Raw genomic sequence first — 27,515 nt, forward strand, 5'->3', positions numbered from 1 at the left:
ACATGTAAAAATTGATGGTAACTATATCGCAGAATCACAGAATGTTAGGGATTGGAAGGGATCTTGAAAGATTATCTGGTCCAATCCACCTGCCAGAGCAGGAACACCTACATGTACATCAGGTCACACAGGAACACGTCCAGGTGGGTTTTGAAAGTCTACAGGGGAGGAGACTTCACCACCCCTCTGGACAGACTGTTCAGTGCTCTGTCACCCTCATCGTGAAGAAGTTTCTTCTCATATTTAAGTGGAACCTCCTGTGTTCCAGCTTGTACCCGTGGCCCATAGCTAAGGTTATGCCCCTGTCACCTTGTACATGTAGGATGCAGTCTGGAGAGGAGCATACAGTCTAGCGTCTTTCTGTTCTTGAGGTCACTCCTAAAAGTGACTTTATTTGCCTTTTGAGAATCAGTGAAACTTGTCTTACTGAACCAACTCCTCTTTGCTGTGCTTTGCCTTCAGAGCCTGGGCTGCTAAGTGAAACTGTGTGAACCTCACGTTCAACAAGGCCAAGAGCAAGGTCCTGCATCTGGGTTGGGACAATCCCAAACACAGATAAAGAGAGAATAAGGAGAATGGATTGAGAGCAGCCCTGATGAGAAGGAAGGGGAGGAGTTGGTTCTTGAGAAGATCGACATGAGCCAACAGTGTGTGCTTGCAGCCCAGAAAGCCAGCCATAGATGTGGTGCTTAGGGATGTAGTTTAATGGGAGACTTGTCACTGCTAAGTTAACAGTTGGACTTGATGATTTTAGAGGTTGTTTCCAACCTAAATGATTCTATCATTGTATGACCTTTAAGGTCTCTTCCAATTCAAACCATTCTATGGTTCTATGTTTCTAGAACAGCTGAAAATTTGAAAATTAATGTTTATGTGGTATAACTGTAGCTTGTATCTCCAGCACTTCATCGTTTTCCTCAATCCCAACACCTTTCACTTTGTCAGACATAAAAAATCATTTGCTTGTGCATGTTCTCAATCTTAAGACACAAGGCACTAATAAAGCAGGAAAGTATAATAACAAACTAATTAAGTTACTGAAGGATTTTTTTATTTTTTTTTTAGAATCTAGAAAAAAATAAGTCACCATTTTGATCCTGGGTTAAGTAGTATACTCAGTGTTTACTGAATACATGCATGAGCATTGTTAAGGATGGTCTTATAGATTTTGGGTATTGAGACTGTTGCACAGTTTACTATGATTCTTAAGGCAAAAAAATTGTTCATCATAAAATTTATATACATTTCAGGATTTCCTTGAGCAACCTCATTCTAACATTTAATCTGAATGTTTGTGATAAATAAGCAACACAATACTACCAGAAACAATGATCTGTCTTCCCTAACATTCAAATACACTCAGGGTTGGAGTTTGGATTTTTATTTTTCTTCGCTCATCAGGCTCCACAAGGGGGTAGCAAAAGGAAATAAGAGATGTTACAATGTAAACGACTTATATATTGGCATTAGCACTCTGCTGTGGACAGCTTTCTCTGGGAAGTGTTTGACTTAGAACAAAGCCAAACGATCTCTGTTTTTTGAAACTAAACACTAGAATAGAATAGAATAGAATAGAATAGAATAGAATAGAATAGAATAGAATAGAATAGAATAGAATAGAATAGAATAGAATAGAATAGAATAGAATAGAATAGAATAGAATAGAATAGAATAGAACAGAACAGAACAGAATAGTTAATTTAGAAGGGACCATTAAGGATCATCAGCTCCAGCTGCCTGACCTCTTGAGGGGTGCCCAAAAGTTAAAGCATGTTATTGAGGGAATTATTGAAATGTCCCTTGAACACTGGCAGGCTTGGGGCACCAACCACCCACCTAAGAAGTCTGACCACCCTCACAGTACAGAAATGTTTTCTTATGCCCCATCTGAACCTCCTCTGGTGCAGCTGTGTTCTGTTCTCTCCTGTCCTCCCAATGCTCACCAGGGAGCAGAACACCGCCCTCACTGCCTCCCCTCCTCAGAAAGCTGCAGAGCACAGTGAGATTGCTTCTTGGTCACCTTTTCTTCAGACCAGACAAGCCAAGTGTCCTCAGCCACTTCTCACAGACCATGCCCTCCAAGCCTCTGCCAGCTTTGTTGCCCTCCTCTGCACGCTTTCAAGGGCTTTAACGTCCCTTTTGTACTGCAGAAACCAGCACTGCACACAGTATTCAAGGTGAGGCCACACCAAAGCTCAGTACAGCAGGAGGATCACCTGTCTGGACCATCTGGCTGTGCTGTGTTTAACGCACCCCTCAGTGGGGTTTGCCCTCCAGGCTGCCAGGGCACGCTGCAGGCTCGCACTGAGTCTGCTGCCACCAGCACCCCCAGGCCCCTTTCTGCAGGGCTGCTCCCCAGCCACTCTCCTCCCAGTCTGTGCCTGTGCCCGGCACTGCTCCATCGCAGGGCAGCACCCATCATTTTCCCTTGTTGAACTGCATGCCGTTGTTAATCACCCAGTGCTCCACTGCTCCAGTCTGTCTGCATCCCTCTGCAAGGCCTCCTGTCCCTCCAGGGAGTCAGCAGCACCTCCCTGTTTAGTGTCATCAGCAAGCTTGCAAGGGATACACTCCGGTTGTGCATCCACAGAACTGTTAAAAATGTTGAACAGAACTGGCTTTAGACTTGAGTCCTGAGGACCACTGCTGCTTACCGTCCACCAGCCAGACGTAGCCTCATTCACTAAAGCCCTCTGAGCTCTACCGTCAAGCCAGTTCATGAACTAACAGTGATAACAGTGATTAAACCAATCAGGCCTCTGTGAACGTGTAACTTAAGAAAAAGCGAGAATAAGAGGCAGTTGGCTGTGTGTTTTGGGAGGGAGGAGTTTTATGGTGTTTTAAGTCTGGAGTATTCACTTGAGAAATTTTGTACTTTAATAAAAAGTGCTGGAGCCATGCAGCAATAAGTCATGCCATAATTGTACCATCATAAGGAGCAATTCAGCCAGGATAAAAATTCTTCGACTTAAAAAGTGAGACAAACTTTGCAACAGTTGGTTGCATTAAAAAAAACAAACAAACAAACAAAAAAACAGCAAAAGCAGTAGTATTGTCCCCATGTGTCACAAATGGTGACGTTATTTTTAAGTACAGTTACTATGCTTGAGGTTGTGAAAGACCATATGACTGGCAGTAGCCCTTCCATCCAAAGAACCGTAAGTATGCTCAATAGAAGACTTGATTTAACTGAACATGGTTTTGTCTTTCCCTAGAAAGACAAAATCAAGTTACTTATCAGTGGTGAATCAGAAACAGGAAAATTCAGATACGTTATTCTTTAGCTGGAATATGAAATCACAGATGATTTTGGACTCATTATGTTTCAGATTATCTTTTTCTTTCCTTTTTTTTTTTTTTTTGCAAGTGAACTAGACTATATCAGCAATGAGCAAGAACAATAAATCAGTCTTTACTTAAGCATGTCAGATGGATGATATGGATTCAGTACAAGTTGTATGAAAACACAACATACATGTAGTACTTGCAGCCTGATTGCCTAAGGAAATGTGTTGATTTAAGTGGCCCTTTGCTTAGCCCTTTCTTTTTTCTTTCCATTATGCTTTGAAACTGTGAGTTTATTTCATTAGAAAAAAAAGGGGGGGGGGGAAGGTAGTTACTTCAAAAGATGTCATTAAAGAAGTAAGAAAAGCAAAAGTCTGTTCATGTTTCTAGTTAGGGAAGGGTTGCATGTGGAAAGAAGCCTGACCCCCCCCCCCCCCCACATCTACACGGGAGAGAATTTTTGGTGGGCCTGTGGGCAAACAATGAATGAGTATTTGTGCATTCTTACATACCAGAATAATTGTATACATTCAAAGAACCCCAGCAGTGCTCACAGCAGTTGACATTGTCAACAGATTCTTTGTATTTCACTTATGAAGATGCTGCTGAGCTGTCCCCCTTTACAGAAGATGTACTGAGACTACTTACAGAAGCAGGGAGGTTCCTAGGTCTTCACAAGTCACCAGAAAAACCCTCTAATGTTTTGGAAAAAAAAGGGAGGTTCATAATTTTTGTTGGTACAATAGTATGTAGTAATGTCTGGTATTTAGTATAGTAGTTATATACAGGACTGTTTCTCCCAGTGGAAACAAGATGCCTGTGTTCCGTCATGCTTTACACAAGTATTTCTCACTCATTAGAGGCATTGCCAGGAAACTCCATTCGTTTTCATATTGGGAATAAATGATGAATTGGCACATCTTTGTGCATTTTCCATGGCATTTTAAATTTTGTACCTTTAAAGAGGAGAATCGTAGCGTATGATATTGACAAGTTAAATACAACTGTTTAAAATCAATTAGTTTAAATTTCCTTTCTGGGAAACTGTGCTGGGTGTGTAATATTATATTGATGCATAGTCTAGCCCCATCTCAAGCAGAAAATACATTTTGTAGGTGTCTAAGTAATTTTTCAAATATGTTGTTAAATGGAGCATAACTTCAAGAAGGCTAATATGTACTTTTCTGTCTAAGATTGGAATTATCGGTGGAACTGGCCTGGATGATCCAGATATCTTAGAAGGAAGAACAGAAAAATATGTTGATACTCCTTATGGCAAGGTGTGTATAACCTACTCTGTTATTACTAAGACTTTCCATTTTTAAGATGTTTTTGTGCTTGAAAAATTGTCGGACTAGGCTTCTGTGCTAAGTGGATGTATAACAGAGGTGCAGTCACAAGACTATTTCTTTTTCATGGCTATATATTGTGTGATTCTTAGTTTGTAGAAACAAGATCTTACAAAAATGATGATGTGCAAAGGAGAATACACCTCTTTTCCTTTGTACATTGGATGAATTTACTCAGTCCTGAATTTGCAGCCAAGAGGCATAAACCCTGTCTTTCAAATCTGTGCTATTGTGTGTCCTGTATTATATTTCAGGTAGCTCCAGGAACCTTTCTAACTTGCAGAAAACCGGCCTTCGAGGTATATGGGCCACCATTTTCCCTGTTATCCCTGAATTACACCTTATACACCAGTGCTTTCCTTACAGTCGTATTTACAACCTCACCACTTGAAACGTTTTAAAATGGAGCTTGAAGGCTGTTTATGAGGCATCGTATTCATTATAAATCATAGAATCACAGAATTTCTAGGTTGGAAGAGACCTCAAGATCATCGAGTCCAACCTCTGACCTAACACTAACAGTCCCCACTAAACCATATCGCTAAGCTCTACATCTAAACGTCTTTTAAAGACTTCCAGGGATGGTGACTCCACCACCTCCCTGGGCAGCCTGTTCCAGTGTCTAACAACCCTTTCAGTAAAGAAGTTCTTCCTAACATCTAACCTAAAACTCCCCTGGCGCAACTTTAGCCCATTCCCCCTCGTGCTGTCACCAGGCACGTGGGAGAACAGGCCAACCCCTACCTCGCTACAGCCTCCTTTAAGGTACCTGTAGAGAGCAATAAGGTCACCCCTGAGCCTCCTTTTCTCCAGGCTGAACAAGCCCAGCTCCCTCAGCCGCTCCTCGTAGGACTTGTTCTCCAGGTCCCTCCCCAGCTTCGTCGCCCTTCTCTGGACCCGCTCAAGCACCTCGATGTCCTTCTTGTAGCGAGGGGCCCAAAACTGAACACAGTACTCGAGGTGCGGCCTCACCAGAGCCGAGTACAGGGGGACGATCACCTCCCTAGCCCTGCTGGCCACACTGCTTCTTATGCAAGCCAGGATGCTGTTGGTCTTTTTGGCCACCTGAGCACACTGCTGGCTCATATTCAGCCGACTGTCCACCATCACTCCCAGGTCCTTCTCTGCCAGGCAGTTCTCCAGCCACTCAATTCCCAGCCCGTAGAAAAGCTTTCCTTTGTGTTGCTTCAGCCCTTTTCCTCAGCAAAGGGGAATGGAGGCTAGGTATGTTGCTCTATACACAGTGCCTAGTGTGGTATGAAAGGCATAGAAACTGGCAAGATGAAGGACAAGAGAAAGTTTTACGGGCAGGTGAAATCAAGGGAGAGGTTTGAGTTGACAGAGGAAGTTTATGGAAGATCTGAATCTCAATTTTTCTGCAATGTCTTAAAACCAGAGTAGTTAACCACTTTAGAATTGCCATCAGAATCACGTCTTATGAAATTTACCAGCATAAGCTAATGTACATACAATAAAACATCCGGCATATAGCAGCAAGAGTCATTTTATGGATAGAAGCTGGCCAAAAGTTCATCTCTGTGGCCTGTGGTTGAAAATTTTAATTTGTGCCTCTATTCAAAATGGTTTAAGGGGGAAATTGGTGTGGAAATGGTTTGTGTGTACATTTCAAGAAGGGGAAGGTGATGAAGGTCAAGTAGGAAAGAAATGTCAGAAAAATACGTTTAATTTTTCCACCATCCTGCAGAATTTGCTAACAAATTGCAAGAGAATAAAGGAGACTCCCCTCCTTTGTTTTCTTTATCCCACTGCTCAAATGTATCCAGTGTTGATACAAAGCAGAATCCATTAGCTAAACCAAACCAGCTGCCATTTAATTTCTTACTTTTGGAAGCTCCTGGATGGTCACAGCATGGCTGTTTCTGCAGACTGTTCAAATGCAAAAATATTGCTACCCTTGTAGCAGATAAGGCTTGAAGCCTTTGTCCAAGAAATATGAAATGCTCTCCTCCTCTCTCACACATCAGAGGTTTGGATGAGTGGTATGGGCACAGCGGCAGTGCAGCCTTTTAGGAGGCTGTTCTGTGACAGCACGTGGATGCAACAAGATTTGAGTAGCCCAAATTCTGGAGTGCTGTAGGTGACCCCCACAGTAAGACTTAGACTTATAGAGTTGAATGGGAGTACTTGCAGGATGGCTCTTACATGGGAGAGTGGTAAAAACTTCCTCAGTCCTTCATCTTTTGTCAAAATGAAGGGCTTGTAAAATTTCTTTTAGGGTGTAAATTTAGCTGCTGTGTTTTTCTCTGAGTTCTTCACAGAAGCAACATGGATGGGGGAAATTAAATCTTGGTTGTCTGTTGTAGTTTGTGAGGTACCTTGGTCAATGGACTTACTATGTCTGAGCTTGTGCATTATGCATTCAGCATAGGCTCACTTTAAAAAGGCTTGTCACTGTTGTGCCTCTGTATATGTTCATGTGTTGTGTGCTTTTTCCAAACCGAGGAGCTGTCATAGCAGGAATGCATGTGTGAATTTCAGTTACAGTTATCAGCTAACTTGGACTCTTAAGCTGACCTTCTGAGTGGGAAGCTGAACAACTTCACAGGACTTCCACATCTGTGAAAGTCATCACAGCCAAACAACGAGTATTTATCCTCATCCTTGCTCTCCTGCCTCTCTCCTCTCTGCCTGCAGATCTGAACTCATGCCATTGGTATGATAGTTGTTTCGTGTAGTTGGACTTCTGCAGAGAGCCACAGTAACTTCAGTCTTTGCACTTGTTGTCTTCATGGAACAACTGGTGGATAAGCCTTATGTTAAGAAGTGCAGGGCTTATGCCACAAGGTACAGTTGGCATATGGTGCAATGAGTATGTCAAGTTGCTTCACTTAAAATGAAGCAGAATCAAACCTGAGAAACGTAATTCCTGAATTAACGTTTGCTTGTTTTGCTGCTGAGATTTTTTAACATTCAGCAAGGAGGTGTTACACAGCCTGCCTCTCTTGTTTTAGAACAACAGATAGCAGAGAAACAGCAGTCATTGCAGAATGCAAAATGGAAAATGGTATTTTTTTATTTTTTAATAAATATGCTTGGAAAAGTGTAGAAGCCTGTGGTTAAGTTTAGAATTTTTTTCTAAAGTATGTCTTTTCTTCTTCCTGATAGCTATTGAAACAAAACCAAATTTTTTTTTTTCTGCCATAAGGATGCTTTTTCATAGAGCCTTGACAACAATGAAGAGTGCCTGAAATTTTAAGAAGTAAAACACTTTATCTAAACAAACACTTCAGACCTTTGTGGTCTTTTAACTGCTGAGAGAAGTAAGATACAAACATCTTTCAATGTTAGCAATGTTAGTGGAAATGTAGTAAATTAGTTTCATGAAAAATAATACAATTACACCTGTTAATATTCCAACCTTTTCTTCTCCCTTTTCCACTTCCATCATTCCTATTATATAAAAAACTGGGATGAAATTTTGTTCCCTCATTGTTCTCTGGAAAATACCCCAGAACCTTTTGGTATTCTGTCTCCAGGTATGGACAATACTGTTCTCTTGGAGAGCAAGAAAATTGCTTGCAACAGCATTTATCCTCAGCATTGTATTGTGAAGCTACTAATTAAACTTTTTTTTTTTTTCAGATTATATTTTCAGTTATATTGTTCTACTTTCTGGATGTTAGAACTTGGTTCTGAAACACCTTTCCCCAAATCACCGAATGGTCTTCCTGTGCTAGAAACTTCTATAAGCATGTGTTCCACCCTGTCGTCTCTCTCTCTCTCTTTTTTTTTTTTTTTTTTAAGGGTATATCTGGCTAACAAAGCAGGTTTCTTTTCTGACCTGTATATGAGCTCTGTGTGCTTGCAGCAGGAAAACCAGACCATGTGACATAGCACTAAAGCTCCTCTTCTGCCTCTCTGTCTCTGTGTGCATCACTTCGTTCATAAACTTGATTGCAGATTAAATGAAGGCTCGGAAAATCTATGAGATACTTTTTCCCTTTCAAGTTTTCCATGTGCGTGTTTATGTTGTTTTCTGTTCAATCTTGCTTCTGAGGTTAAGCCAAAATAAAAATTAAATCTGTCGACGTCAAAAAAAAAACATATTTTATGCATATTTATGTTGTAGTCAGAGGGGATTTGTTTAAATTGTTTGCTACTGTCATAACTTAGGGTTAACTGTGTAGGGTTCCTTGCTTCCTTTTCTGTTTTGCAAGACTGACTAATATATATCTGACTTGGATTTTGTGGAAGGGGGAAGTAGTTAAATATAATTTAAATATGCATGTGAATTATTAATGTTTGAGAACTTTTTATTGGGCCTTTTATTAAATCCTGTTTTGAAAATACTATATTAGAGATTAAAATTCAGATTGTTCCATTGGAACTTTTTATTATTTTATCAGCGTTTCAAAGCTCAGAAGTACAAATTAGATAATATCGCAGAGGTATAACACTGGAAAGATCTTGTGGGGGAAAAAGAGCGGAACCGAAGCATACACTAGCTCTGTTAAGTAGTTAACACACAGTTTGAAATTTCTGTGTCTTTCACTTCCTTGTAACTTTGTACAGTGCTGATTTATCCTTATCTCCTTTCTGGACGCACTCTTTGCAAACTCCTTTTTTAATCTGTCATTTATGATTGCATTCTTTGCTCCAAATGTTCCATTTTCCTCATCATGTTTCTAACTTCCATGAGCAAGACAATTCTTCAGGCAATCACCTGGAAGATGCCTTCAGTTTGTTCTGTAGAAATCTGTAACATGGCCAGCTTGAAGCCTTTTTAAGTGTCTAGGAAGGCAGCAGATAGGGAAGGACACTTTGGATGCTGCGACTCTTGGGTTTAAAAGTTGTTGCATTCTTGCTGCAGCAGTGGTGTATGTGAATATTCAGTAGAGTTCCATGACACAAACAAATATCAAATAGGAGTTAAATTGTACTTTATTTCCCCCAGATTTTTTGGAAATTGATAGAAACTTGAATTTGGCACTTGCAGTAAACTTGAATTGACACTTGCAGTAAACTGGAATTCGGCACTTGGCAGTAAACTTGAATTGACAATTGCAGTAAACTGGAATTCGGCACTTGGCAGTAAACTTGAACTGACGCTTGCAGGAATCTTGAATTTGGCACTTGCAGTTACTGGAGTTTGGCATTTCCAAAGGAGATTTGTTTTCCACTTGGTGACCTTTATTTGTCATTTTGAGAGCAGGCAAGGAATTTCCACTGAAGTCCTTTTTAGTTTTTAAGGATAATTTTGTATTCTGCTGTGACCTAAATTGCTTGCTTATTACTTCACACAGCAAATCTTTTTCTGGGCTTCCTAAACAAAAAAAAACAGACTCAAAAACCAAAACCCTAAATGCTAATTATTGTGAACTGTCATTGTTAAGGAATGTTGTAAGAGCAAAATGCCTTGACAACTAGACAGTAAGCCTTTCTCCCTGTTCAGAAAGTATACTTTTATAGCCATATCTAGTTCAGAAGAATATGCATAAAGTAAGGGAAATAGGTTAAATATTTAAATGTCAACATCTTAACATTAAATGGGGACTTCTTAAAAAGTCAGAATACACCTTAATTCTGAAAACAACTTTTTGGAATATTCCCTTTATTAAAAAAAAATGGTAAATGTGCATCTGGTAGAATTTAAATCTAGGTGAATGAATAAATGTTTTGAAGAAATCTTACATAAAAAATGACCCCAAATAGCCGCACAGTAGGAAGTAGAAAGTGTTATTCTTATTAGAAATCAAGGTCTCTGATATGTAGCTATATGGGACTGATATATTAGATTTTTATTCTATGTCTCTGCACATTTTCACATGTGTAGTAGAATTAACAGCTGTAAATGAGAATTGAAATTTTATAGCTAGAGTTAAAATCCAAAAAAATGATACTAAGTAGTAGGCAACAGACATTTCTAAATATGAATGTGTGAGTTCTCCCAGACATTTACACCTTTGTGATCAGTAAATATATTGCAATTTTGTTAACTACTATTTCAGCTTTAATTCCCAGGAGGGAGAGACTGGCATGGAGTGTCTTCCAATATCCTTACTGAAATAGCAAAAGTGCAGTTCTGAATTGGGCTGAAGAAGCAACACATCCAACTGCATCAATGTTCAGCAGCAATGCAGTTCAGCATCTAATGAAACAGAGGCCTTACATTTTTTAACAAAAAGTTTTGAATATGGGAAGCGAAAAGCACCCCACATTTCAGATCTCTGAAGTGTATAGCCCAGGAGCAGACTCCACCTGCAAAATCAGGAGCTCAGAGAACTGACTCTCCCCTTGCCTCTGCACACAGAGGTTTTGGTCAAACAAACAAAAAACTTCTCCAAGGTGTCGAGGTAGGAGCTCCCTCCTCATTTTGGCCAAATTCTTAATGCTGGACAGACCTTCTTGCTCCTTCCTTTGGCCCAAAGCATCTGTATGTGTTTGGTTTGTGACTTTGAAGAAAACACAACAAAGCTTGTTTCACTTGTTTCATTAACAGCCAATGGACGCTTCAAAGCAAAAATGTGGCTGAGAAATTAATCATTCTGGAAATCCAAAGTGAGATTTATTATGGTTCCAAAGCTAATACAGAAATGAACCAGAAGCTAACTGCATGAATCACTCTTAAAAAATAAAGTCAGATCATTAATGACTACATTAAAGTATCAAAATAGTATAGTAAAGTATTCCAAAATAGTATCAAAATAGTATGTATGTTGGTAAAATGAATTGTAAAGCCATCTCATTTTCTTATTTTACATTTAAGATAACGTTAATGGTGTTCCTTAGCTTCTTAATGGCCTGGGGAAAGTGTTTCCCTTCAGCAGAAAAAGTCTTGTCCAGAGACCTTTTTCCAGTTTCTCCCAGTCACAATTTGCCAGTAGGAAAATGTGGCTAGCTCCAGATGCAGTACCAGGGATTCATTTTTAAAGAACTGTTGCTGCCACTTGCTGTCCCAGGGGCTGGCCCCCATATACAAGATGTCCTCTGCCTGCTCCTGCGCCCGCAGCCTCCATGACCACACACACGCTGCTGGCAAACAAAGCTTGTTTCACAGGTAGGACTGTGGCCAGAGAAGACCCCACAGGAGCCCTGCTTTGTTTTCTCAGACCATCAGCTTGTTTTTGGGCCTGGCTGAGCAGGGATGCTGCTAGCCCAGCAGTGTGGCCATACAGCCTGCATTGTCTTCAATCCCTTCCAACTCTTTCCAGGTTATTGTTATGGTCTTACGACTGTTTCTACTGATGAGTATATTATATTATGTCCTCAAACTGTATAGCACCTAAATACTCACTAGGCAGAACAGCTTTGTCTTTGCTAATTTACTTGTACACACAATATGTTTTCCCCTAAGGGCTGGTAGGGCTCAGCTTCTGGTACTACATGCTTGTCAACACATTAAGGTGTCTTTGAACACTTCTCTTCTCCTTGGTTTTATTTTCAAGCACAAAATCTCCAACTAGAAATAAATGACAGCTTTGCAGTGCAGGAATAAATTGCTTCAACAGGAAAGTTACAGGGATTTCAAAGGGAAATTCAAACATCAACATCAAATCTTAAGACACTTTTGAAAGGGTTTCCTGTTTTTCCAGTCCTTTAGGGATGGTGAGTTCATGCAGAGCTTGCTGAGAGGTTGCTTGCATGAGGAGAGCAGCTTGTGGCAGTAATGGCATGTCTGCAAGCAGCAGAATTGGTAACAGAAACTGAGCTAAGAGCAGGCTTCTTGCTTCAAATCACATGCCAAAACCACACAAGAACTTCAAACACATCAACTTCCAGAAGATGGAGCTGCCCTCCTTAGCAGCCTGTATCAAGAGACATATACAGTGCAGAGGGCTGCTCAGCAGAAGACTCGGGTACAGCAGTCGTTTTTCATATGATGGTCCTTCCCCAGGCTGCAGAGTGGTGTTCTGTGCTTGCTTGTGTTGCTGCTTTGGCCGTGAGCTGAGCAAAGATGGTGATTTCAGCCCAAGGAAAGATTAAGTGATTATTGAGGAATTTATTTATCATTGTCCTGTGTAAATAAAGACCAGAGAAAAACACATTTTTTCTTACAGCTACAAGCTGCTCTCTCACTCCCCCTCCTCAAAGAGGAATGGGGAGAAAATATGATGAAAAGGGCTCAAGGGTTGAGATAAGGATGAGGAGATTGCACAGTTATTATTGGGACAGGCAAAACAGACTCAGCATAGGAAGCTTGTAAGATTTATTGACTAACAAGATAGAGAAGTGAGAAGCAAAGGAAAGAAACCAAAAGCACCTTCCCCCCCATCCACCCTCTTCCACCTCCTCCCCCCGAGCGGCGCAGGGGAACGGGGGAATGGGGGTTATAGTCAGTCTACAGCGCTTCTTCTCTGCCACTCCTTCTCGGTCACTCTCGTCCCCTGTGCTGTGGGGTCCCACCCACGGGATGCAGTCCTTGATGAACTGATCCGGCGTGGGCTTCCCACAGGCAGCAGCTCTTCCAGAGCTGCTCCAGATATGGGTCCGTACCACGGGCTCCATCCCTCAGAAGGAAACTAGGATGTGTGTCCCAGCTGGGCAGCTACAAACAAGATGCTGTAGCTTTGTGGCTGGTTGGCTAGTCAGGAGGAACACGTTGTCCAACAGCTGTGAGAGGAAAGTACATTTCATCTCTGGGTCCCTCGTCTGACAAAATGCAACCCTGCTTCTGCAGTTAGTGTACAAGAAGTTTTCTGTCATATCATAGTTCACCTCCAAAAGGGAGGAATCCATGCAGCAGGGAAGAGGGAGTTTGTTGGGAAATGTGGGGAGCAGAAGAAAGGGTTGGAGGAGACTGAAACATGAGAGTGAGCTTGGTAGAAAGGTGACAGAGAAATGAATGGGGAACGTTAGGGTAAGGGGCAGATTAAAAGCAATTTCTGTTGGGGGGGGGTCTTTCTCTAGGAAATGACTCCTTTTTAGCGAAAAGCAACCAAAGTTTGCAAAGGACTGCTAACTGTTTTAAAGGCAACATGCTCGTGATTCTTTTTCATGTTAATTCTGCTCTGTTTGAAATAACTGTTTCAACATATTTGAAAGTATTAGTATTACAAAGTACTATTTCAAACCTCTTGGGGGCTTGCAGTTACTGTTAGTATGAACACAGAAACACTGTGAGGATCCTGGCTGATCTTCCAGTTCCACACTTGTACTAATCTGCCACGGAGAGTACAGTGATATTTCCAGTCACTGGAGAGTACAGTGATGTTTCCAGTGTTATTTTTATCTCACTAGGATTCCCTTATATAGCTGTACTCCTTATTTTTAAGTAGTAGTTAAGGTTTCTGTTGTGATTGGTATGCAGTAACTCATTCTTTTTTGCTTGTTTTGCAGCCATCAGATGCTTTGATTTTGGGAAAGATAAAAAATGTGAGCTGTGTGCTGCTGGCAAGGTAAATGAGCATCTTGAGGGATTTTATATGATGTTTTTAAGTTTTCTCAAAAATCTTCTCTTTTTACATGAGGTGAACTGAATTTTTACCCTGACTTTGTCAGGCCTGTATGGCAATCTGTACTTGGTTCTCCTGTAGACTCTTCCAAGTCATCCCTTTTGATTACTGAGTCCTCTAGCTGCTACCTGTATTGCTTAGAAGGCTGCATCCCATGTAGTTCTCCCTCCCTGGGTCATCTTTATTCAGATGTCTCTTACCATACTCACAGCAGATGCTGGAAGCAGGATCTGTAAATGAGTACATGGAATAGTAACACTGGCTAGCATAGCCATGGATATCTTGGATTAAAGTGCTAATAGGTCAAATATTAAAATGTTAATACAGCATCTGGACAACATGGTCTAAGCCAGCTGCTAATAACAAGGTCTATTAACAGTTCTCGAGAAGCAGAGGTGATGCATCAGGTCCAGGATCCATCCAGATAGCCCAGGCAGGAGCAGCAGGAAACAGGGCCAGGACAGGGCTGGAGACAAGGCTGAAGCATTTGTGCAAAAATCCATCAAAAACACAGGTCTGGAGACGAATGACAGCAAAGGTCTGAGAGCCATCCAGGAGGCACGGCTGTGACACAGGTTGTGCAAAGAGAGGTGGCCAGGGCCTGAGCCTGAGGGAGGGAGCACTGAGCTCATAGACACGGTGTGCCTGTGTGGAAGACAAAGTGTGAGTCTGGCCAGGGCAGTTGTGACCTATTTGCAGTTAATGTCCTGACTCTTTTCATGCTAGTATTTTTCTGTTAAATTGATGACTATTTCCAACTCCACGTTTCTGCTTGTGTTTTGCTGGCATGTTTTATTATACCTGGGAAACATTTTCTAGAATAAAAAAAAATACTAAGCCAAGGTCACATGGTTGTGCTATATCAGAATAGACCTTGGGCTACAGGCAGCTGAGCCACTGTGGTGTGAGTTATTTCTTCACTGTTTTTATGTTTTTATGGTTTTATGACCATTCACATATGAGTCCCACAAGTTTATTTTTGGGACCAATGTACCTGCACCTTTGCTTAGTGTTTTTTTGGGGGGGAAGGGAAGTTAACTTTGAACACCAGATTTTAAAATATATATATATATATATATATATATATATATATATATTTCTGGAAGGGAATTATTACAGCTACAATATTAAACAATAAATCTGCACATTTGCTAGCTTATCGGAAATGCTAATGACAACACGGGAATCCTACCTGACAATACTTGGTTGTGCCATGTGCAATTCCCAGTTCATGACTGATCAAGTTTTTCAAACTTTTTGCTCTCTCTGAAGGAGCTAATTGGGAAATTAAGTTCCCCCTTTCCTCCTACATACTTTGGAACAACTTTCAAATCTGTTTAATGGGAGTAATGCATCTCTGTGGTGATGACAGAAATAAAATGAAAGCGTGTTCTTGTAAGACTTAAGTATTTTCTGTTTTGGTGAAAAAATAATTCTGAAACGATGCGAAGTCATTCTTCTAATTTATGAAAATGGACAGATCATTTTAGAAGCAAAGAGAAAAATCTGATGATACACTACTGTTTTCTCTGAGAGGGTGACATTAAAATAGGGTGTGTTTTCTGCTTTTAATTTCCTGTGATGTTCCACTCTTTTCTAGGTTAGAGAACACAAGCAATGCTTGAGTAGAAATTCTGTAGAGTTGTATATAAATCTTATAAATCTGTTGTAGTGTGTGGAAGATGTAATATTGCTATTCCCTGGGTATTCAGAATCTATGAAAATGGGTTACAATTTTCAGAGAAAAATGGTTTTTGTACCCTTAAAGATGCTAAAGTGTATTTCGATTGTAGTTTCAAGATTTTTTTCATTACAATCTCGAAGTTCAACTTGTAAAAAAATAAAAGCTACATCATTACTTCTTGGTTCAAATATTATGAGAATCTCAATACAGTTAAGAAAACAAGCTATGCCCCAAGTTGCTGAAATGATCAGTTCCACCTCCGGTATTGTTTAGAGAAACTACATTTCCTGAAATTTCATTTATCTGAGAGAACAAAGGCAATTTCAGTCTGATTTATTTGACTTGCTGTCAACATGCATCTTTGTAGACATGGAAGACATCATACAATTATGCCATCAAATGTCAATTACCGTGCCAATATCTGGGCTTTAAAAGAGGAGAATTGTTCACATGTTTTGGTGACTACTGCCTGCGGTTCATTACGAGAAGAAATACAACCAGGTGATCTTATCATGATTGACCAGTTTATTGACAGGTGAGTACAATCCGATTTTAATTATGTACTTAGTTTGGGAGGAGAAAAAAAGGTATGAGCGGGGTTAAGCTGTATAAAAATATGTTGATGTTAATTAAGCTTTTGTGGAATGAGGTGATAGTCTCAGTTCTTATGGCATCAAGGGATATTCATACAAGAAGGCACAATAGGAAGCAGGAATGAGATTAGAAGTCTAGCTCTAACAGGTACTGAAGAAATAACCAGACTTTGAAGAATGGTCTCAAGCAAACCAAAATACTGCTGCTTGGGAAGAGTCTGCTGAAGAAAAGAGGTCTCCTTGGATGTGAGGGAGGAGCATTGTAAGAGCACAAACCACTACAAGCTTCAGAAAGATTCTGAAATGAAATGGAGAGGTGCAAGAGGGAACTCAGTGGAGTAGGATGCTGGTAGAAAAAAAGATACAGTAATAATGAGGCTGTATACTGGAGAGATGAAAACCAACATTGTGGTAAAAGATAGGGGGTGATTTTAAAACAAGAATTCATGCTAACATTTTTTATTTTTTAAGAATCATAAGGAAGTATTGTTTTCTAAAGTCTGTACTCCCATCAGAAACCCCTGCTTGATTATTCAGTGATTTGAAAAATCCAAATAAAATTCAAAAGGAAGAAGTAAAATTTGAAGATCATCAGCTACACCAAATAATTCAGAAGTGGAGTTGCACGTGTTTACAAGTCAATTTAATATTAATACTTATAGTTGTATTATATATTAAAGTCGTATCTCTGTGTTCCATCTAGTTGTAAGCTGGAATGGTTTTTGGAGTGGTTTATGAGGATTCTTTGTGCTTATATGAGACTGCTGGCAATATTTCATTGCCAGCTGAACATGTCTACTTGTTTTCTGCAATGAGGTGTTATTGAAATTCTGACGTACTGATTTTTTGTGTAACTCAAATGTTTTTTCTTGTAAGAGAATGTATTCTAGGTACAGTGTATCTAAATGACTAAGTACCGTGCAGGAACAAGCCTCATATAGACTGCTTTGTGTTATATTGGAGTTGATTTCTGAGCGGAGAGTAGCTGTATTGCTATCAGTGGATAGGATTTTTTCCTTTTTTATTTTTTTGCTGAGGCTAAAAGTATCGAGGCTGATGACTTTATTTATACAGACTAAATCATATTCATCCTTATTCTGCCAATAGTACTTGGAAGTGAACAATTTTATATCACTATTGGTTGATGGAGGAAATGCTAAACAAAGGTATGTGGTTTGGATGATTGTGAGTAAAGCATATATTATTTTGACAACATTATAGTCTAGCAGGCTCAAAGGTAGGTGTGAGGAGCCTAACTATGCTAAACCTTGATCGGTGTGCATGGTAAGAAGTATCCCAGAGAGACCACGATTTTAAACAAGAAAGAATTGAGATGATAGCAGGGTTATTGTCTGGTACAGATGAGGGGTGGAAGTATAGAGAAACTAACTCATGCAGAGGTCAGTCAGAAAGACAATGACAGAGGCAGGAAATGAACGCAGATATGAAATCTGAGAGCATACTTCATCCAAAATGTAATTTTCAAAATTATTGATTCATTTTGAAGCTAGCTGATCTCCCACAGCTTTACATTTCCGAGCACTTGCCAGTCTGCATGAAAGACTTTCTGAGCTAGGAAGGAAATAACCAGCTTTATTAAGTTTGGATATTAGGAACATATCCCTTTCAAGAAAAAAAAAGAAGAAAAATAAAGAAAAACATTTATATAATAAAATTTTAAAGTTACATGTTGAGAAGAGGATTGAAAGGACGTTGATGGTTTAGGTTGTGTTAAAAAAGCCGTAATGGTATCCTGGGCTGCATTACACAAAGCATCACTAGCAGGTGGAGAGAAGAGATCCTTCCCCTCTACTCAGCACTGGTGAGGCCACAGCTGGAGTGCTGAGTCCAGTTCTGGGCTTCACAGTGCCAGAGAGACATGGCCATCTGGAATAGAGTCCAACAGAGGGCCATAGAGGTGATAAAGGGAGTGGAGTATGTCCCCTGTGAGGAAATGCTGAAAGAGCTGGGACTGTTCAGCCTGGGGAAGAGGAGGCTCTCATCAGTGTCTATAAATATCTGAAGGGAGGATGCAAAGAAGATGGAGGCAGACTCCTTTCAGGGGTTCCCTGTAACAGGACAGGAGGCAGTGGGTACAAGCTGCAGCAGAGGAGGTTCCCTCTGAGCAACATGAAGCACTTCTGTGCTGTGAAGGCGCCTGAGCACTGGCACAGGTTGCCCAGGGAGGCTGTGGAGCCTCCCTCCTTGTGGATCTTCAAAAGACGCCCAGACATGGTCACAGAATCACAGAATGTTAGGGATTGGAAGGGACCTTGAAAGATCATCTAGTCCAATCCCCCTGCCAAAGCAGGAACAGCTACATCAGGTCACACAGGAATGCATCCAGGTGGGTTTTGAATGTCTCCAGAGGAGGAGACTCCACAACACCTGTGGGCAGCCTGTTCTGGTGTTCTGTCATCCTCACCATGAAAAAGTTTTGTCTGATATTTAAGCAGAACCTTCTATGTTCCAGCTTACACCTGTTGCCCTTTGTCGTATCATTAGATTTCACTGAGAAGAGCCTGGCTCCGTCCTCCTGACACTCACCCTTTACGTATTTATAAACATTAATAAGGTCACCCCTCACTCTCCTCTTCTCCAAGCTAAAGAGACACAGTTCCCTCAGCCTTTCCTTGTAAGGTAGATGCTCCATGCCCTTAACCATCCTTGCGTCTCTGTACAGGACTCTCTCAAGCAGTTTCCTGTCCTTCTTGAACTGAGGGGCTCAGAACTAGACCCGGTATTCCAGATGTGGTCTCACCAGGGCGGAGTAGAGGGGGAGGAGAACCTTTCTCGACCTACTAACCACACCCCTTCTGATACAACCCAGGATATCACTGGCCTTCTTGGCCACAAGGGCACAATGCTGGCTCATGGTCATCTCACTGTCCACCAGCACACCCGGGTCCTTCTCCCCTTTGTTGCTCTCCAGTAGGGCAGTCCCCAACTTACACTAGTGTCTGGGGTTGTTCTTGCCCAGATGCAGGACTCTACACTTCCCCTTTTTATATTTCATTAAGTTTCTCGTCGCCCAATTCTCCAACCCATCGAGTTCCCACTGGATGGCAGCAGCCTTCTGGCATGTCAGCTACTCCTCTCAGTTTAGAGTCATCAGCAAACTTGTTCTCAGTGCACTCCATTCCCTCATCCAAGTCATTGATGAATGTACTGTATAGTACTGGTCCCAGTACCAACCCCTGAGGGACTCCAGTAGATACAGGACTCCAACTCGACTCCGTCCCATTGACCACAACTCTCTGGCTTCTTCCCTTCAGCCAGTGCACAGTCCACCTCACTACCCAATCATCCAGACCACACAGATCTGCAATGTACTTGAAGAAGCCCTTTCTGTTGTCCCTGACCCCTCTTGCAGAGGTTTAATTCAAAGGAGGCCTTAGCTTTCCGAGTTGCCTCCCTGTATCTGACAACAGTCTCATACTGCTCCCAAGTGGCCAGCCCCTCCTTCCATGATCTGTAGACTCTCCTCTTCCACTTGAGTTTGCCCAGCAGTTCCTTGTTTAAGCATGCAGGTCTCCTGGCTCCCTTTCCTGACTTCCTACCTGTTGGGATGCTCTGTTCTTCAAGGAAGAAGCAGTTCTTGAAAGCTAACCAGCTATCTTGGGCTCCTTTTCCTTCAAGTATCTTGTCCCATGCGATTTCCCTAAGCAATTGCTTGAAAAGGCCAAAGTTGGTCCTACTAAACTCCAGGGTTGCAACTCTGCTTGGTATTCTGTTCGTGCCACATGAGATCCTGAACTCCACCATTGCATGGTCAGTGCAACCAAGGTTGCCCTTAACCTTAACTGCTTCAACCAACCACTCCTTGTTTGTGAGGACAAGATCCAGCAGCGCTCCTCTCCTAGTTGGCACGTCCACCATTTGCATCAGATAGTTATCATCAGTGTTCTGGAGGAACCTCCTGCGCTGTGGATGGCTGGCTTAGTAGGCCTCCCAGAAAATGCCAGGGTAGTTGAAATCCCCCATGATAAGCAGGTCGTGGGCAACTTGCTCTGGGTGTCCCTGATTGAGCAGGAGGTTGGACCAGATGGCCTCCAGAGGTCCCTTCTACCTTGATTCTGTGATTCTCTGATTACAGGTGGTGACTGAGTGATTGTCATTGTGCTGATATTTTTGTTCCCTTCAAGAATATTATGGTTTTGGACTTTTGTAAATTTATTGTTTCCTATTATCATTTGTCTCTGTTCTTCTCCCTTGAGTATATTTTCTGCTTTTCCAGGACAACTAAAAGACATTCTACTTTATATGATGGTCAGTGTTCCGCTCTTCCAGGAGTATGTCATATTCCAATGGCAGAGCCATTCTGCACCAAAACCAGAGAGGTTAGTGAATTTTGTAGATGTATTTTAAAATGTTATATTTTTATTATACTTGTTACGTATGGTGTAGTAGTCTAATTACCCACGATCAGAATATGGAGATAATCTCCTCCTCTTCCTATTTCTCAGATATGTCATGATATTAAAGAAAATTGTAAAGTTTGGAAGGTATAGGAAGTAAAAGATCTTGCAGGATCTAAAGTAGGTACTTGAAACACTTTAAGAAGACACTTGGCAACCTAGATTTCTCCAGAGTCTTAATAGCAGGGCAAAATATCTTTATTTCTCGTGTAAATGACAAGAGAGAAACAGTGTGGACTAAATAGGAAGACAGAATTAGAAATTATTTCCTTTCCATTCTAAATGAAACAGCGTCTTTGGCTAAGACACTCTACATACTTGCAGTACAGAGAATTAAGAATAATACTTCAGTATTCACAGAAATACCAATATTGCATTTGTGCTTTTGTGCATTGCTGGTCATGGTAGAGAGTAATGGCTTTGTTTAAAGGATATTAAACATAGAAACTAGCCAAATTACATTTGCCTTTAGTTCTTAAATTTTGCTTCTCTTAATTTAGTCACTTCAAGATTTTCAGGCTTAGAAAACACGTAGAATAGTGTGAACTGCTCTCTGCTTTTCAACACCTTTATAAACTTCTAGTAGAGAGTGTATCTGATTAAATATGCTTTCTCAGTGTATTCTTACATCCGAGAAAAAGCAATGGTGAAGATTTAACTCAGTGTTTTGTGCCGTTGTGGAATTCTCTGATCAGAAGCTGCAGGGAGTTACATTCTCAAGGGCCACAGGAGTATTTGCAAGATTAGTCATGTACATCCAACAAATTTCACTCTCCGTACCATCAGTTACAACAATGAACAGGTCAAAACTGAATTACGAATTAAGTGACTCAATCTGTACCCTAAGCATCTACAAATATTTATATTGCTGAGCTATTCTGCTTGTCACCATTTCACTTCACTGCCATTAAAAGCTATTTTTGTTAATTAGCCAAGGGACAATGTGGATTTGACATATTAACCAGTAGGTCCAAGTGTTAGTAGAACATTTCAGGGCACTAGGAATGAAGGTGAAGTAAAGAATTTTTAAAGCTGAAGAGGAAACAGACTGGTATATATTATATATGCGACTATTCATACCCTTCTTCCACTAGGCAGTAAATTATGCAAAATAACATGTAGTTTACAAGAAGCAAGAGCCTAGCCACGTGCTGTTATCAAAGATTAGGTGCCGTATAGTTGTTTACTGACTTTGAGCATGTCATGTCACAACAGATTCAAGGAGTTTATTGACATCTAACTGTAGACTTTATGTAATGGTTTAAAAATAGTGTTATTACTGAAATGACTAGCTATACTTCATTCTGTTTCTTCCTCATTTTTTAGAAAGCATAAGTAGATACATATAAGCCATTTCCTGAGGATGCAGGAAAAGTGCACCAAGGCTGGTTTCATCTGATTGTTAAGTATCTATCAACAATGCTCTTTAGATATTAATTTTTGTAAAAAAAAAAAAGAGCAGAGAAATGCTACTTTTTCAGAGAACAAACATTTAGGTACTTCCCAGTCTCACATGTAATCATTATCTCATTAGCTCGTGCATTCTAATCAGCTTAACAGATGTTTTAAAGAAATGTTGTTTTGAGCTCCTAGAGAGGCTGAAAAGAGATGCTTTGACTTTGTTTGGAAATATCAGATAAAAGTGAATTGATTTTTTTTCCAGGAAGTGTCCCTGAAAAGTGTTGGAATTATTTCAGTTTTCCCTGATTGAGGGGACTATCATAGCTAAATGCAGTAGCAATTAAACCAAAACTATTAATGTAGTAAGCTAATTAAGGAATTTGCATGAAAACATTTGAAAACTTTTTATTAAATTGCATTTGTGCAAATATGTGGAAAAATGCCATTGTATTTTTACACAATGTAAATCAAATGAGAACCTGAAAGTGATTTATCTTTTCCATGATTGCAGGCTTTTGAATAACATAGTCTGCCTTGGTTGTTACTACTTCTAGAAACAGCAGCATCTTATGAGGACTGGAGTGGTAACTTTATAAAGCATTTCAGGGAAATACTTCCCAACTCCTCTTGTTTAAGTGAAATCACAGCTGAAGATTTTTATTCATTTATTAATAACACATAATTAACAGGCAAACATTGAATTATATGTTCAGAATCAGTAAAAGGGATAAGACACAATATTAGATACAGCATGTTAATAAATACATACAAATTTCTAAAAGTCCTTCTGTGGCTGATCTCCTAAAACTGTCATTTAGGGCCATCTACACATATGCACACAGTTACATGCACAAATGCCCTTCCCCAGCATGTGTGGGTTGCAAACATACCCACCCTCTTTGGGGATGGCAAGTTTGCCTACACATCTGCTGGGGTAGTGTGCTCCAGCAGACATTTCAGAAGTCCATGATGCTGAGAAGACAAGGCCTTTCTTTGCATGGTCATTTTAAGCAGGTGTCATTACTGTTACTTTCCTACTCAGGTCAGTTGTGGATTTCCTAGTCCCATTTACCCATGCTGGTACGCTCTCACTCTTACGGTATCAACTATTGCTTCCCAAGCCATGTACCAAGAATGGAAATCATGATGATGATGATTTCATCATGATGTACGTGGTCCTTGTTGGAAATGTAAAGACTATTAAAAAATAAAAATAAAAATAAAAATAAAAATAAAAATAAAAATAAAAATAAAAATAAAATACACATGTACAGCTCAGCCACAAGCAATAGGGAAAACGTAAAAGTTTCAGATTCCCAGGGTACTCTTTAAAGTATACACTTAGAAAGTTTTGTAAACTTTCAAAAAGTGAATTTCATATTTTCCCCATCTTAACTCCAACACTGTGGCAATGCAGTGCTTGGTGGTGTAAGCCTGTAGCATTTCATGATTCTATTCTTAAAGTAAGCAAAGCCTAAATATAACTAAATATAAATATAACAGAATGTTTCTGTTTTCCAATCTCCTTGGTCTACTCTGAAAACAGTAAGCCAAGTGATACAATCAAAATCAGGTGAGCTCAATATCATTCTTATCAGTAATACTATTAATTTATCTTGCTGGATGAGAAAACTGAAACTAATTGTTGCATTTGGACAGCTGTAGCCATGTGAATACTGCTTAGTATTAGGGTAATATTTTTTTTTATATAAGATTTTATTTTTTTGTGTGTTTGTGAGATGCAGAGCAGTGCACCAGGGAAATTATTTGTTTTTCCTTATACTGGCATGCTTTGCAGGTTCTTATTGAGATTGCAAAGAAGCTTGGGCTGCAATGTCATTCTAAGGGGACAGTGATCACAATTGAAGGCCCACGTTTCAGTTCTCGAGCAGAAAGCTTGATGTTTCGCAGCTGGGGAGCTGATGTTATCAACATGACCACAGTGCCTGAAGTGATACTCGCAAAAGAAGCTGGAATGAGTTATGCAAGTATTGCTATGGCAACAGATTATGACTGCTGGAAGGAGCATGAAGAAACAGTGAGTGCAACTTTTTTCCTCTGAGTCTTGTTCAAAAGGATCTGGATAAGAACCTTTATGTAGTTTTTGGCAGAGGTCACATACTAAATTAAATCTGTTTTTACTTAGTATTGAAGAATTACTCTGGAGTAACAATTGTAAAGTAAGAACAGAAACAGATGTTGCTACCTCCTTCATTTTTATAAACTTGCCTTACTGCTAGCAAACCATTTAGCTCCTTGTGTCTGAATCAGGGGGGCTGTATGTATGAAGTTAGTGTGAGATTGTCTCTTGTAATCTGTCTGGTGTTTTTTCTTTTGCAACTCTTTGCAAAAGGTTATGTCTTCTTTAGTTCTTTTTCTTGTGGAATACACTTGGGCCAAACTACCAGTAAAAAACTTCCACCAATAGCCTGTTAAATCATAGTCATCATAGAAAGGAACAGCAGAACTTTACTGCATGGTACAACAGAGCCAATTTAGTTGGACACCTGATAATTTGCCTAAGTAACTGGAAAACTTCTCTCTCGATTTTTATGTATACAAATAAATTATTTCCCACACCTCTGTACAGTATCACTTAAACTACTTCTAATTTCTCAGATGCGTTCTGAATCTTGCCTCCATTTTTCTGCAGCACTGTTTGAACATAGACTGAGCACTGCTGCAAAAACACTAGTAAATAGAGATGACATAGATTTTTATGGAGCCAGCAGTTCCTGAGGCATACGCTTCCATAATATAAAACTACTTAGTATCAGATACAGCTTAGCACACATAGAACATTTATTATTATTAAATTGAATTTCTGACTATCCAAAATATTTTTTATCCTCTAATATTCATCAGTACACAAAAAAAAGTATCAAGTCTTTGATAAAATTAATACACACATCTGTACTGTGCTGTAATAAAGAACCCTCTGTGACATTTTATTTAAAGTTCCCTGTAACACAGGGAGAACAGAACTGGTGACTTCTCTGCAAATTCCACAGAGATTTAATAATTACTTGTTTTACTTAGCTTTTGCTTTTTCTTATCTTTTTAGGTTATCACTTTATCCAGATGTGTTAGTTTTAGTTTATTATGATTCATAAATATGCCTAGAAAGCAATATGTTTTTTCTCTAGTGACTTTACTTGTAATGTGTTCAAATTAAAAGATCAACCAACATTTTTTTTGAGTATGAAGTTCACAGGACCAAGCTATAACATACAATCAAACGTACACTCCCAGAGGAAAGAAGTTTTAGCAGCTAAAATGATCATGACATTTTAAAATACATACTGTGTTTTTGTCTGTGCTTCACCTTTTCACTTAGAGCTGGATTAGTTGAATAAATTTAGTTGGAGCATTTAAATGTATGCCATAAAAATTGAAATACCACTCAGTTCAATTTCATTTGTAGGTTTCAGTGGATAAAGTTTTAAAGACGCTGAAAGAGAATGCAAATAAGGCTACTAGCATACTCCTTAGCGCTATACCTCTGATAGGCTCCATGGAATGGACAGACACCCTGCACACCTTGAAAGTAAGTACACATATAAGGTCAGTTTGTACTGGGGACAGCGTATGAATATGTACAAGTCATGTAGGTGTATGCTGTAAAATGTTTCTGATTAAATCATATTTTTTTAACTAGGTGCTTTAACAAACCAAATCTATTCAAGATGGACAAATATATTCATTAAGAGTCTTACAAACTTTGCTGCAAAAATTCAATTTTAGCTTCATTTTCATGGCAAGTGTTATGAAAGGTAAAAAGATAAAAGACATCTGGACACTGAAGTATACGCTTCACAGCACAGTGTACTGGTTTAACCCAGCCAGCAGCTAAGCACCACACAGCCATTTGCTCCCCCTGCCTTCATCCCTTGTGAGATGGGGGAGAAAATCAAAGGGAAAAAATCAAAAGGAAAGCCTGTGGATTGAGACAGAAACAGTTTATTAGGATAGAAAAGAAAGGAAAATAATAATGATAATAGTACTACAAATAATAATGTTTACAAAACAAGTGATGCACAATGCAATTGCTCACCACCTACTGACCGATACCCAGCCTATCCCCAAGCAGCCGGTCCCCCCACCCCGGCCAGCTCCCCCATATTAATTGTTCAGCATGATATCAGATGGTATGGAATACCCCTTTGGCCAGTTTGGGTCAGCTGTCCTGGTTCTGTCCCCTCCCAGCTCCTGCTGTACCCCTAGCCTGCCCACTGGCAGGACAGAGCAAGAAGCTGAAAAGTCCTTGGCTTCATGTAAGCACTGCTTTGCAACAGTTAAAACATAGGTGTGTTACCAGCATTGTTCTCATCCTAAATCCAAAACACAGCACCATACCAGATACTAGTAGAAAAATTAACTCAATCTTAGCCGAAACCAGGACACACAGGTAAGATAAAAATTTTGGCAAGTATACTGCTGAGAAACCTTTACATCTGCTCAGCTATAGATTAAGTCCTGGAACAATGGAAGACCAAGTGTTGAAGACTGAAATGAATCAAAAACGTTGTGTTCTCTTTAACATGTATAATGTGAGGAGTTTGTTACAAAATATGTGTAATAGCCAGATTTAAATTATTAGAACTGGATTCACCCACATGCTTTCAGATCCAAAGAGCATGAAAAAAGAATGGAAAAGAATATTATTCAATAATACCTTAGTGATGGATTTCTTAGGCAGAATTTTTTTCTGAGCCTAGAGTTTCCTTTTATGTTTTTTTAACGTTGCCACAGTTTCACAGGAGTACTTGAGATTCCTTTCTGTCTACAGGATAGAGGAAGGGAACAATGTTAAAATTGTTTGGATGTCTGTCCAACTTCTTTCGGTTCTTGTGACAAATAGCTACTTCTGACAGTCCAAGTGTGTGTAGCATGAGAGGAACTGAGGATTATATTGGGATGGTGTGTGAGAGAGGGAAAGAGAATTGGAATGTGAGAGAGCGTACAGAAGTGGGCCAGAAAGAGGTGTTAGTGGAAGCAGCATTCTGAAAAGGAGGAAGCCTGTTGGGGAAACAAAGGAGTCCAATCTCTGATGCTCTCTCCACTTAAAGGTTCTTTCTTTCTCTTTTCTAAAAATTACTATGTTTATGGAAACTTAAACAAGTAAGAAAGACAAAACCAGACATGTCTATGTGTATCTGAAAGTGTTCCCTGAAACTCAACTATCAACAGAATTGTCTGTGCTGTCAAAATCTTCAGTGTCTTCTGATGGGTATAAAAATTTGTTTCATTTCTGGTCTGGTTCTCTTGTCAGTGATTCTCATATGTGGTTTAGTCCATGTCCTAAAAGAAAGATTTACTAAGTAAAATTCCCTGCAGATTCTTGTAAGCATACTTGAACAGGTCAGATTCAT

The 27,515-nt window shown here is 39.9% G+C and overlaps 1 protein-coding gene across 1 annotated transcript in view; it reads left to right on the forward strand.

Moving 5' to 3' along the window:
• The window catches only part of MTAP (methylthioadenosine phosphorylase), a 37,716-nt gene that overhangs the window by 1,272 nt on the left and 8,929 nt on the right, over nt 1–27,515 (forward strand). The window contains exons 2-7 of the mRNA XM_021270650.4: nt 4,479–4,565; nt 13,932–13,990; nt 16,099–16,266; nt 20,562–20,664; nt 23,942–24,181; nt 25,568–25,690. Of these exons, the coding sequence (XP_021126325.2) occupies nt 4,479–4,565; nt 13,932–13,990; nt 16,099–16,266; nt 20,562–20,664; nt 23,942–24,181; nt 25,568–25,690 (780 nt within the window). The remainder of the gene's footprint in view (nt 1–4,478; nt 4,566–13,931; nt 13,991–16,098; nt 16,267–20,561; nt 20,665–23,941; nt 24,182–25,567; nt 25,691–27,515) is intronic.

Source organism: Anas platyrhynchos, chromosome Z, assembly GCF_047663525.1.
Source record: "Anas platyrhynchos isolate ZD024472 breed Pekin duck chromosome Z, IASCAAS_PekinDuck_T2T, whole genome shotgun sequence".
In the NCBI taxonomy this organism is placed as follows: domain Eukaryota; kingdom Metazoa; phylum Chordata; class Aves; order Anseriformes; family Anatidae; genus Anas; species Anas platyrhynchos.